Source organism: Mirounga angustirostris, unplaced genomic scaffold (genome assembly GCF_029215605.1).
Source record: "Mirounga angustirostris isolate CCGP_5_RB_7025 unplaced genomic scaffold, mMirAng1.0.hap1 SCAF_2, whole genome shotgun sequence".
In the NCBI taxonomy this organism is placed as follows: Eukaryota; Metazoa; Chordata; class Mammalia; order Carnivora; family Phocidae; genus Mirounga; species Mirounga angustirostris.
Window position 1 is genome coordinate 12,042,753 of NW_026991710.1, and position 13,555 is coordinate 12,056,307.

At 44.0% G+C, this 13,555-nt stretch overlaps 1 protein-coding gene across 2 annotated transcripts in view; it reads left to right on the forward strand.

Moving 5' to 3' along the window:
• Positions 1-13,555, forward strand: part of CD38 (CD38 molecule) — a 44,621-nt gene extending 31,066 nt beyond the window's left edge. Inside the window, exons 4-9 of one of the 2 annotated variants that reach the window (XM_064584307.1) lie at positions 979-1,064; positions 3,967-4,040; positions 5,506-5,598; positions 5,945-6,031; positions 6,601-6,758; positions 9,207-9,337. In XM_064584307.1, coding sequence (XP_064440377.1) covers positions 979-1,064; positions 3,967-4,040; positions 5,506-5,598; positions 5,945-6,031; positions 6,601-6,718 — 458 coding nt within the window. In that variant the 3' untranslated portion in view covers positions 6,719-6,758; positions 9,207-9,337. Of the gene's footprint in view, positions 1-978; positions 1,065-3,966; positions 4,041-5,505; positions 5,599-5,944; positions 6,032-6,600; positions 6,759-9,206 lie in introns of both variants that reach the window. The other variant, XM_064584308.1, reaches the window with a different exon arrangement.

The following is a 13,555-nucleotide window of genomic DNA, read 5'->3' on the forward strand; positions in this document are numbered from 1 at the left end:
AATCTTAAAAAAGAAAAAAAAGTCAAACTCCTAGAAACAGAGAGAAAAGTGGTTGCTAGGGGCTGGGAGGTGGAGGAATGAGGGAGAGGTTGGTAAAAGGGTACAAACTTTCAGTTATAAGATGAGTAAGTTCTGAGGTTCTGATGTACAGCATGGTGATTATAGTTGCTAACACTGTTTATATAATTGAAATTTGCTGAGAGTAGAACTTAAATGTTCTCTCATACACATAAAGAGATCAATATGGGAGGTGATAAATGTGTTAAATTAACTCCATGTGGGGGTATCCTTGCACAATGTCTCTCTCTTTCTCTCTCTCTCTCTCTATATATAAATCCTCACATGGTCCACTTCAAATATCTTACAATTTTGTCAATTATATCTCAAAAAATAATTTAAACAATTTTTGTGCATTTGACAGATATGCTTGGGAGAAGTACCGTGGAAACAATGTACTCATGCTCTATACCTGCTGAATCTCACTGACTCCTGAGCCTGTCTTGTTGGGGGAGAGTGAGTGTAGGAGGACTCAGGGGTTCTCTGAGCCTGGGGATGTGGGGACTGAGGCAGGTCGAGGAGGAAAGCTGTCAGCCAGAGAGAGTTGGCAGGAAGCAGAGGAGTAATTGGAAAGAGGGGCCCCTGAGGGCCCAGTTTTATCTCTAGTTTTTCCTGGATGAGGGGATAATGTCGAGGGCTTGTTTCTGCCAGATGAACTTTGGCTGCAATTTCCCAGAACGATGACTCAAAGCTGGTCACTGTGTTCCCGTCTGGAATTTGGAGGGTAAGGTAAGGACTTGGAAGGGATTCAGGGGGCATTTAGTGAAATTGGGGCCAGATGAGTCCATTCTCCATCCTCCATCTTGGCAGTGATGCCATTGAAATATGGCTCCACTGTGATCGAACAGCCCGGAAAAAACAAAGCTTAATTATACCCTTACTTTTCTGCTTTAATTATTTTCTAAAAACCATGTCTTTTAGAAATGAACTATCACTCTTGTCCCGACTGGAGGGAAGACTGCAGCAACAACCCTTTTTCTGTATTCTGGAACACGGTGTCCAAAAGGGTAAGTACCAAAAGGGAAATTTTTAAAATTTTGGAGACCAAAGAACTTAAGAGGTCATCCTGTCAGTGGTTGGTTTTAATCCTTTTTAGATCACAGATCCTTTTAGGAAAAAAAGTTTAGGATTCTTTCTTGAGAATAAGGTACCTAAGCACATAACAGAAGATTTTCACATATAATTTTAGGTCATTCATAGAGGGTCCATAAGCTTTAGTTGGTGAATCCCTGCTCTTACCCAGGTTTTGGCTTTGGTTCAGCTTGGTTTAATGCTCTGATCTAGGCGCTGGCCTAACTTAGATCCCTGATCGATCTGAATAATCAGTGTTTGCAGACCGCTTACTATGTGCCAGGTAGAGGCACATAGTACACGTATTAAAAGCTTTCATCCTCACAAGAATCCTATCAAGTGGGTACCATGTGTACCCATTTTACAGATGACAGAATGGAGGTGCAGGTAAATACACTGTCTACTAACCATACACAGTAAGTGGCAGATCTGGGAGTTTGTCCCAAATTCTCTGACTCCAGATCCAGAATTCCCACTGGGAGTTACTCCCATCATCCCTCGGAGGCCCCATTGCTCTCTATTTCTGACTTCACTCTAAGCGGCCTTGGTGTACATTTATTTTTCTTATGAGTTGCTTCTCTGCAAGTGGACTAAGGAAAAGAGGGAAAGCAAGGAATAAAGAAAGAACTGGAGGAGAGAAAACCAGGGAGAAAGTAAAACAATACTATTTATAATTCTCCAGAATTGAGTCTAGACATCAGAGGAACTGGGCAAGTGAAACTCACATTTGCTAAGTGCATATTCATGACAAGTCCTGGGCCAGATGCTGTACCCGCGTCATCCCAGTTAGTCCTCACCATAGGGGCTGTGGGAAGGTGCAAAGACTCAGAGGTTAAGTGACTCATCCAAGGGCAACAGCCTAGTTTGTAGAGGAGCTGAGAGACTCACCGTCCTTAAGGAGATTCAGGTAAACTCTAGTATGGTAGAGAAGAGGAGGATGGCCTGGGATTTGATGTAAGGAGACCATTTAAACGTGGACAGATTCTTTTTTTTTTTTTTTAAAGATTTTTATTTATTTATTGAGAGAGAGAGTGATAGAGAGAGAGCATGAGAGGGGGAGAGTCAGAGGGAGATGCAGACTCCCCGCCGAGCAGGGAGCCCGATGCGGGACTCGATCCCGGGACTCCAGGATCATGACCTGAGCCGAAGGCAGTCGCTTAAACAACTGAGCCACCCAGGCGCCCCCGTGGACAGATTCTTTAACTGTTCTGACCTTCAGATTCCTCATTTGTCGAAGAGGGGTAAGAATAATGGTTGTCCTGGGGTGCCTGAGTGGCTCACTCCATTAAGCATCAGACTCTTGATTTCAGCTCAGGTCACGATCTCAGGATGATGAGAGGGAGCCTTGTGTCAGGCTCCCTGCCCAGCAGGGAGTCTGCTTGAAGACACTCTCCCTCTACACCTCTCCCCATTCTCTCTCTCTCTCTCACTCTCTCAAATAAATAAATCTTAAAAAAAAAATAATGCTTGTCCCATGGGGTTACTGCCATGTTTAAACAAGATACCCCTACCCCATTAACTAACTCAGAATGCGTTCCTTTAATGAATATGTTGAGCACCTACCAAGTGCTGCGTAATTATACAGAGGCACTTATAAATTGTTGTTTGCTTGCTTGCTGTTTCTGAGAAAGGTTCCTACTTACTTTCTCACTCTCTGCTATATTTTGGGGTAGTGCTATTGTGAACAACTCTTAAAGCCAAGCCACATTTCATATGTGTCACGCACCAACCTGGAGCTAAGAGCACAGTGGTGAAGGTGATGGAAGGTACCCTACCATGGTGAGCTACCCTGGGGCTGCAGCTTTATTTTGGCTAAATGCTCACAGATGTACCAAGAAAACCTTGTGTTATCAGATGAGAGCCTTCCTTTTGCTCACAAGAGAGGCAGAACTGCTTGGGGTTTGAATCCCCCTTGCACTTCCTTGCTTCCAAGTGATGTGACTTTGGGGCCAATTGACCCAATGCGTATTTCCTGGGGGCTCTTGAGAATCATAGATGGCAGGCTCAGTGCTTGGCCCCCGGAAGGACTCTGTTGACTTAGCATTTGTGATTGTTAGAAATCAGGCCCCTATCCTCTGTTCATCACCCCCAGCAGAAAGACAGAAGCTGCTCTGGATTCTTATAATTTGGTTTCCAATGGTTCAGTGGTGTCTCATCCCCTGCAGAATACAGGTCAGATTCCTTGGCCAAGCATTCACGGCCCTCTGTGAACTCACTTTTCTAGCCAACTTTTGCATCCACTGAGGTTTTCACCAAAACCACTGTTTTCTCAAACCCCTAGGCCTTTCTGTTTGCAGCTGCCTCAGCCTTTCTGGGGTGAGAGCCTATCTGTCCTGCAGGACCTAGCTTTTGTTGCCCTGTGCCTTGCCTTTTCTATTTCTTTCCTAATCTCCATCACTAAGCATTTAGACTTCTTGCTTCTTTTTCCCTCCCTTCCTCCTTCCCTCTTTTCCCTCTGTAGATTTTCTCTGGGTGCCCACTCTGTGCTATGCCCCAGCTCCAAGCTCCAGGGCTGTGGTGGCAGGCAGGATAGCCAGGCTCGAAACTCTCAAAGAGTGCTCAGTACCGTCCATTTAACAACCCGTGAACAATGACGTTGACCTTCATTGTTCAAACACAGATTGGAGCAACTGCTTCCAGAATTCTCCTGTGAAGCATAATCCTGCCAATGGCTTAGGATGCAAATTACATACACCTGGCATTACTGAGGGAGAATCATACAGGCTCTTCCCTCCTTAACCAGTTAATGCTAAGAGTTGTTTTGGAAGGAGCTGCTGGGGTGTGGCAATTAAATTTGCATGCTGAGGAATGGTGGGCTTTTTTTTTTTTTCTTTTAAGTTTGCAGAAGATGCCTGTGGTGTGGTCCATGTGGTGCTCAATGGGTCCATCAGTAACACCTTTGATGAAAGAAGGTACTCGTTTCTTTGAGTCCTATTTGCAAGTGTTAGTATAGCCTCCTATTAAATATTTCATCCCTGGAAGAATATGCTTTTCATGGTCAAGTCAGTACTGAAGATTTGGGCTAAAGAGGTAAAATGTTTGTTTTCTATGGAGACGGTTGTCTAAGTCAATGCTTTTGTCTGGTGTCTCCTTTGTGTAAAATCCTCTAAATGTCCTGTCAGCCCTGCTCTGTGACCAGCCCCTCCTCTTGGCTTTTCAAGGCCTGGTGCAATTTTCTGAGCTCTCCCAACTTCCCGTCTTTGTTCATGCTGTTCCCCCTGTCCGGCCCCCATCTGCTCTCCCCACCATCCACGAAGATCTGGCCTGGCTCCTCTGTCCTCCATGAAGATTGTGCGTCCCAGTTAAGCAGTCAGACCACTACTGTGCTGGGCTCTTGGCCTGCACGATCTCTTTCTAGGCATTGCCCATCATTTATTGTAGTGGTTGAAAGCAGGGGGTCCGTCCGGTCATGACCCGTTACCTGTGTAACCGATGGCTGGGCTCCTAACCTCTGGGAGCCCCTGTAGTATGCACCAGAAGAGGTGGTGGTGGTGGTTGGAAGATTAGCTGAGATGACATATGACAAGGGCTGAGCTCTGTGCCTCACAACAGAGAGAGGGCTCAGCGGGGATTAGCTGTCATTCCCCATTTAATCCACAGTGCTGAACCTGGCCACACTGATGCCCTTCTTCTCTGACCTCTTCTATACTTAGTTTTTACCACATTGGATACTTCTCCAGCCTTTGTTCTCTAGTATTTCCCTGGAAAAGGATTGAGAAGAGAGGCAGATACTGGTGGGCTACTCCAGGCTCTCTGGATACCCCAAATGAATTTTCCTTCTCTCCTGTTTTAGTATTTAATTGTGCAACGAAGCATTTGTCCTTTTGTCTTCTTCTGACCCTAAGCTTGCAGGCTTTTGGGTGAAAGTGTTAACACCCCATGATTTTATAATCTGATATTCGGCGTCCAGCTACTTGCAATGGCTGTCAGAGACCAATGGGGAAGAGTTTGGGGCTGGGGTCCGAGCAGCGCACCAGGGGCTCTCAGAGCAGTGCATCTCGAACCTCACTGAATGTGGGTCATCTGGGGACGGTTCAGCTGCAGATTCTGCTTCAGCAGGTGCTGGTGGGCTGAGATTCTGCAGGTTCCAACTAGCTCCCAGATGATGCTCATTATGTCGGTGCAAGGCCCCCCTCTTTGAATAGCAAGTATTTAAAGAATCACCATCAAGGTACTGATTAAGAATCTTATTTTGAGACTCTTATTCAATGAGGGTCACACTGGTTGAGACTGGCTGTTTCTAGTACAAATCACCGGTCAATCCCAAAGGGCAGGTTCTAACCAGTGGTCCCCTGCCTGCTGGCTCTTGACAAGGCCTGGGAATGGCTGAACAATTCAGTTTGGGGTTAACAATATTCTCTGTCTCATCTATCGTAGCACTTTTGGACGTGTGGAAGTCTTTAATTTGCATCCGGAGAAGGTTAATAGACTAGAGGCCTGGGTGATGCATGACATTGGAAGTGTTCACAGGTATACATTCCTACTTTGTGCGTGTATATCCTCGGGGTGATTTTCGGAATCAGTCCATGGCAGAAGCCACAATGATAAGAATGCATTGAGAACAGAGTGACCAGGAAATGACTGGGGCCTCCCTGGACATGCCGCCCATCCTAACAACCTCTCAGTTTCATATCCACAATAAGTATCTGTGCAGTTCACACTATCAGCCCCCTGCTGCCCTGTGAGCTCTTAAAAACAACTTCTGCTCCCCTCTCCCAGGGCCTGACCCAGGGCTTGCTACCTAGAAGAAACTGAGAGCAGGAAATGTCTGCAAGAACCTTATTGCTTAACTCTTCTTTCTTTCTTTCTTTCCCAGTGACTCATGCTCAAGTTCCTCCGTAAATGATCTGAAACAGATTCTAAAGAGAAGGAATATTACATTTTCTTGCCAGAATAATTACCGGTAATTGACTTCTTGAAAAAGAAATGGCTGTTTTGCCATTTGTGGGTGTTTTCCTCTCCTCGGCCTCCTCTGAGCCCGGAGGGCTGTGGGAATCCCTCTTGGGCCTTGTTGGTGATCTGGGATGGTGACCTATGGTGAGCATTCCTCCTCCCCCCCACCCCCCGGGCTCACCCTACAGGCTGTGTCCAGCCAGTGGCCTTCCATTGGCCACCTTTCCCCTATCTTCCTCTTCCTTTCTTCTCCACCTGTCCCCAGTTATTGATTTGCCTCTGAAGCTGACCCAGCTTTCGAGAACGTATTTCCTGGTTTCCTACATGAGACACCTGACCCCAGGGCTTGCAAACCTGCTGGCTTTCAGGGAAGTGGAGGCACATTTTGTCCAGTGCAAAGGATTTGTAAAATCCTTGTGACATGGCAATATTTTGCATGTGAAGTTTCTTTAGTTGGATCTCAGTGTAGATGCCTAATACTTGATAAGTTACCACATGGATGTCTACTAAACTTTATCTTTTATAAATTAGAAAATGTAAGATCTTAATTTTTTTTCAAAGATTTTATTTATTTGACAGAGAGAGAGACACAGTGAGAGAGGGAACACAAGCAGGGAGAGTGGGAGAGGGAGAAGCAGGCTTCCCGCTGAGCAGGGAGCCCGATGCGCGGCTCGATCCCAGGACCCTGGGATCATGACCTGAGCTGAAAGCAGACGCCCAACGACTGAGCCACCCAGGTGCCCCTTATTTATTTATTTATTTATTTATTTATTTATTTATTTATTTATTACCAGTAATACATGTTTATTGGGAAAAAGTTTAAAATTACAGATGGTATATATTTTTAAAGTCATCTGCAACTCTGTTATCCAAACTGGGACCCTCACTCATTTTTAAGTAGTTGTGTCACGGACTCCTTGCTAGAAGCATCTTTGGAGATTTGCCCATAAGTGATGGCTTAGAACAAGGATGCGGACAGAAAAATTTTCTCAAAGAACACAGAGGCTGGAATTCAAGAACCCTTTTCCTGTCTCCTTCTGTCACCACCTTCTCCCACCAACCCTGTCAGAAAGGCAGAAGGACAGATTCCGGGAACATTCACCGAGGGCTTTTGTCTCAAAATGACCTGAATTCCCCCTCAGTCAGCTGGCTCCTCTCTGGAAACTGCCAGAAAAATAACACAAGCTTTCTACCGCAGTTAGATGGGAAAACAAGCCGAACCAAGGAGCGAGAACAACCATAAAAGAAGCATTGCAGACATCTGACCAGTCTCAGTTATTCAAAGATATTTCGTGTTGGGAAAATAGAACACTAAACACCTAGGAGAAGATTGGGGAATGTACATGGGTCTTATCCTCAACATCCCCTGTTTTTCTCATTTTAATCATTCCCCTTTCTTTCATTAATGGCCATCAGTCAGCCTCATTCATACCGACTGCAGGCTCCAGATGAGCTCACTTTCTCCACCTGGGAAGAAGGTAAAAACGTACCTTCCATCTGGACTTGTACAGTGGCCCATGTTGAAGGAAGTGATTTGTAAGCCAGCACCTGTCATTCTGAGCATCAGCTCATGGGACCTTAAATTTGGGGATCATATTTGAAATCACTTAGACCTTTTCTCCAACCACAAGGTTTAATATATTCAGCATGATTCTTTAAATTACCAGCTCCTCGGGGACCCTTGTTGTATCTTAAAAGTTCTGTGGCTTTGCAAGAAAGCTGCTTGTCCCCACGGGAGCCTGAAGTGAATGTCAGGGATATAGACGTCGACTGAAGTTGAAATCACTCCATGCCAGACATACTTCCCAGTTTATCAAACTTTTGTCCAGCTGTTGCAGTGTGATTGTGTAATAGGCAAGTAGAAGTGTAAATACATTTATATAGATTAGACCTTCTACTGATTCTGCTGTTATCCCCTTATAAATCCCACCCAGAGACAAATGCTATTAACATTTGGCTGTATATCCTTCAAGTCCTTTTCTTTTTTCCCATATGCACACTCACACTCCTGATGAAATATATACAGAATTTCTTCACATATGTTCTAACCAGTGGAATGAACAGAGAGTCACAGTACTTTTATGGATGACCTTAAAAATATCAGCATGTTTTTTCCTGGTTAGTGCCCCCTTGTGACATATTTATTAAAAACCTAAAGGGTGCACTTCTACCTCTATGTTACTTCAAAATACACTCCCTCTCTATCCATCAATGTGTTACCCAAAGGGTGTCCGTTTTATTGTAACACTGGATGTAAATATTTATATATCTGTGGAAAGAGATCATCTTAACGGCATAATTGCTGTTAATAATCACTTTCCCCCTGGAAAGTATTCATGCGGGGCTACCATATTGGTGAAGATGGAGTGACTACACCTAGAACCGCTGTGCCCGGCTGGTCACGGTAATTGGCCAGAAGTGAGCCTGAGATGGCCCATTCCAGAAGCCTGGGGGTGCTGGTAGCTGCTTCTAAGGATCTCTCTCTTTCTTGACTCACATTTAGCAAAATCAGATTCAGCTACAGTTTAATGAACCACATTCCTTACTATCCACCCTTCTGCAGAGGCCAGCCACTCCCATTGGACCCTGTTGTTTTCTTACCTCATTTTTATGAAACAGAGAGCCACTCACTGGCTAGATTCTTACCTAGGATTTGTTCTGTGCAAAGGACGTGTGGTCTTCCTGCTAATGGCTACCAGCCTTTCCCAGAGAGTCTCTACCCTCCCTTCTGCCCCTGCCCCTGACCCTGCTCAGCCCTCTCTCAGGAAGCTTCTGAAGAGAAGAAGGCAAATCATCAACAGGAAAGATGGAGGTCTCTCATCGCAGGTTGCTGCTCTGTTGTGTCTTGATCATTAGCTGACATTCATAGCATGTGTCTGTGACGTGTTTGAGCCACACATTTGTTTTCATTTCCACACGTTATCATCAAACATCCCTTCTCAGTATTTATTTCTGTGGCTTTACAAGTGAAATGAAACACAATCGGGCCATACTTTAAGTTGTTCACTCCTGGACTTGACCTTTCTCTGTGTTGTCACTGCAGGAGAGGAAGCTGTGTGGATGCTGAGTGGTCCATGCGTACTTTTGTTGCTAATGGAGGGGCTGCTTGTATTGGGGAATTGAACCATAGATGTCGTGTACTGCTGACTGATCTTTCTTTTTTTTCCTTTTCTTTCTTGTCATAGGCCTATCAGGCTTCTTCAGTGTGTGAAAAATCCTGGGGATTCATCTTGCTGATCTTACATATGAGCCAATCAGCACGGTCGTTTCAGATCTTTGAGCCTTGCAGTATATACTGGCATGTGTAATTCAGGAGACACGCTGCTGGGAAGCTGAAGACTTGGGGGAGGGGGATCTTCTGTCATGATGCCAACACTAGAGTTAGAAGCCTTTCCCCCAAACTTTTAAAATAACATGTTATTGGCGTAGTTTTTATTTTGATTTCCTAAAACTCATGAAAAAAATTATGGTGTATTAGAATGAAAATTTTATATTAAGTTATTTCATTTTAATTTTCATAGGTGCTTTTATGTTGTTTATATGTTGGTAGCATCCTTTCTGTTGAAAATGACTATACCAAACCTCTCTTACTGGTGCAGGTAATTAAGAGAAAGTAAATGACCATGAATGACCTTGTCTCAGGATATATTTTTGTACCCTTTCTACAAATAAAGTATAAATGCCGTGGTTATGGGTCATGTTGGGAAACGAATTCTATAGGATATAAGCTACTCATGTGCTTTACCTCCCACTCTTCCAACAGCCCTATGAGGTTGGTACTGTTAACTCCCATTTGTTGGTTAAGAAATGGAAGTTCAGAGAGGTTATGTAATTTGCCTAAAGTCATACATTTAGTTCAAGGTAGAGGCTGGATTTCAACTCAGCTCTGTCTGACTCCAAAATATATATGCTCTCTTTCTAGGCCTATAATACCAGCTGACATGCTTTATGTTCTCTTCTAATAAATGCATGTTGGGTTAAATTGAATATAATAGAATCTGAACTGTGGTTTTTCTTTTTAAAGATTTTATTTATTTATTTGACAGAGAGAGAGACAGCGAGAAAGGGAACACAAGCAGGGGGAGTGGGAGAGGGAGAAGCAGGCTTCCCACAGAGCAGGGAGCCCAGTGCGGGGCTCAATCCCAGGATCCTGGGACCATGACCCTGTTCAATGAACAGACACTTAATGACTGAGCCACCCAGACGCCCCCGAACTGTGTTTTTTCTGGGTATCTTCAAAAACAGATACATTTTTTTCCCTCTTCATCCTCTTCCTTCTCCTCCTGCTCAGTGTCTTACATATATAATAGGCAGTTAAAATATATATATTTGTTCCTGATACTGGGAATTTGTTCTCCCTTTTTTTCTTGATTAGTCTTGCTTGGGAATTTATCACTTTTATTACTCTTTCAAAGAACTAACTTTTAGTTTTGTTTTCTCTTTCTGTTTAATTGGTTTTCACTCTTCTCTTTATTATTAGGGATATAAAAATTTCTTCTAATTTCCTTGGGTTTCCTTATTCAGCTTCTTAAGATGGAAGCTTAGATCATTGATTTTTCAGCACACTTTTTTTTCCTATATATCACTTAGTACTATAAATTTTCCTCTGAATGCTGCTTTAGCTGCAGATCTTAAATTTGGTATGTCTCTTTTTATTATCATTTAGTTAAAAATATTTTCAAATTTAATTGTTATTTAGAAATGTGTGGACTTAGTCTTAGAAAATATATTGTAAGACCTAAGGAGTGATTGTGGAAGCAGCTAAAGGTCAGCAGCATTCCTGTTCTCGAGCTATTGAACAAAGTGGCCCGGTAGGAGCAGGATCCCATGATCCCCAAGGACAGGGCATGAGTTAGGAGTTATGAAACAATGTGACACTCAGTCCCCCCTTTCTGCACTTGATGAATGCTAGCCCAAACATCCCACTCTTCCCTTATCCCAAGACTCCCTGCATGCCTATGTGTAGGGGAGAGTGCAAGCCTGCTTCAAGATATTTGCCATCCCTTTGCACTCTTTCCCATGATTTGAGGCATCTGTCCTTGCTTTTCTGATAAAAAAAACAAAATAAAAGTTATGTGCAAGATTCAGCTGCTGCTGCTCTCCTTTGCAGAGGCAGCCCTGCACGGCTGCTCAGATTGGTGTCTGAGAACTTTATTTCAGCGCGCGATGACAGAAATGTGTTGCCTAATTTTCAAACATCTGGAGATTTTCTAGGTTTTTTTTTCCTAAGTGTAGATTTGTTGTTGGGCGCCTGGGTGGCTCAGTTGGTTAAGTGGCTGCCTTCAGCTCAGGTCATGACCCTGGAGTCTAGGATCGAGTCCCACATCGGGCTCCCTGCTCAGCTGGGAGTCTGATTCTCCCTCTGACCCCACCCCCCTCATGTGCTCTCTCTGTCTCTCTCAAATAAATAAATAAAATCTTTAAAAAAATGTAGATTTGTTGAAGAATAAACTAATTTGAGGGTCTCTCAGGGAACCCATTAGTTTTGTTGAAAACAGCATAAATTTTGGAGTCAGCTGTTTCTAGGTTCATATTTTGGCATTGCTCTGTAATTGTGAATGAAATACTTACCTTCTTTGAACTTTGGCTCCCTTGCCACTCAAATAAGGATTATCATTTACCCCCCTGAAGGTGTGGTGGGACTAAAAGATGACAACAATTAACAGCGTAGTTTGGTGCCTCATAGGTCAGCAAGCATTCCACAAAGGTTGGCCCCTTTCTGCTGGCCCCTGGCTGGCAGTCCAGTTTCCTTCAGGAGTCATGGCAGCTGTAGCCACTGTGGGCAGTCCACAGATTCTTCTTATGTGGCCCCCATGTACACATATGCACATCCTCACAGGCTTTAGTTTGGGCTGGACATGAAGATGGATGCTCAAGACCAGTTCTGATTAAGGCTCAGGCTTGCCCCAGGGTTCAATGAACTCCATCTGCAGAATGTCTTCAGTGATAAGTCCCTGCTAACCCCCTGGGTGACCTGGCTGTTTTCCTCTCAGGACCCTTTCTGCCTTACTGGTGGGCCTTCTTGATGATTTCTGGATTCTCTAATGTATTTTCCTTCTTCCCCAGGATACCCCTTGAAGTGTCAGAAAAATTTTGTTCTTTACATCCCCTTCCACAGATGAAACAGATAGAGTAGCAGTCAGTTTGCAAGAGGCTTCCCCCAAGAAGGCTCAGTTGAGTGTTCAAGTTCAAAGCTGGTGGAGACTAAGAGGAGGCTGATCCCAAGGTTTTCACACTGTGCACAGAGTACCCCAGCGAGCTCTGGGAGTATAGGGGGACTGGGGCACTCTTTCCTTGTATGCCATCTCTGTATCTTCATTCCCATGATGCCCATCCCTGCCCCCTGTCTCTCTGCATTTCCAACTTTGGGTATCTTTGCATGACCGTGACTGTGACCATGCAGCCATCTCTAGTCCTAAGGACCTTCTGGCCTACATGTATGAATATATCCTTCATATCCCTCTTCTTATAAGTGACATCCTCACTGAATTACTGACTGCTCATAGCCTCATACTTTACTCATCAACCTGCTGCTCCCTGTCTCCCCACTCCATTCATGCTTGCTCTAGAATATGCTCTTACCATCCCAACTTGTACCCACCATCATACTTAACCCAAAGGATGTAACCTAGGACCTAAGTTCCCCTTTTCTCACTCCCGAAGGCTCACTATTTTCTTTCTGTAGTGGTTCTTGACCTTAGAATATTTGAGACACTCTTTAAATACAGTTCTGAAATTTTAGGTTGAATACTTGAAAGAAGACACACACATAAACACATGCATATATATATATATAGCTCTTGTTGGAAACAAGCTCAGTTCATGTCTGCACACTCCCTGATACAAAGGACCCAGCAGGAGCAGTGCTGATTTACTTCCTGGCATCTCATTTCTCCTTAAACAATTCCTACGACTGTGACTTGAGTTTCTCAGGTAGAATCCATACTACACAGAAGGTTCGTTTTTTAAAAGGCAAGGATATATGTTACTCATGGCAAATTAAAACTGTATGAAGTAAGATGTTAAAGTAAACCTAGAGTATGCCATAACTTTGAAAGGCATTATGGGAATGCAGTGTTAACCCAGGCATTCTCTCAGTTTTTAAAAAATAATGAAGCAGTTTATTTATACTACTAAGAGTTGTCATTTTTTTTAAAGATTTTATTTATTTATTTGACAGAGAGAGACACAGCGAGAGAGGGAACACAAGCAGGGGGAGTGGGAGAGGGAGAAGCAGGCTCCCCGCAGAGCAGGGAGCCCGATGCGGGACTCTATCCCAGGACCCTGGGATCATGACCTGAGCTGAAGGCAGTCGCTTAACCAACTGAGCCACCCAGGCGCCCCTAAGAGTTGTCATTTTTAACACATATGTTTTTAAACAATTCATCGGGAACTCAGTAGCTGGGTGTGCTTCCCTGAGAGGCAGTGGTTTGCTGGCTTTCACATCATACTCACAAAACACAGAAGGCTTTGTACTGGTCCCTGACAGGGCATTTATCCTCGAACTTGATTCACATAGATGCACAGTGCCGTT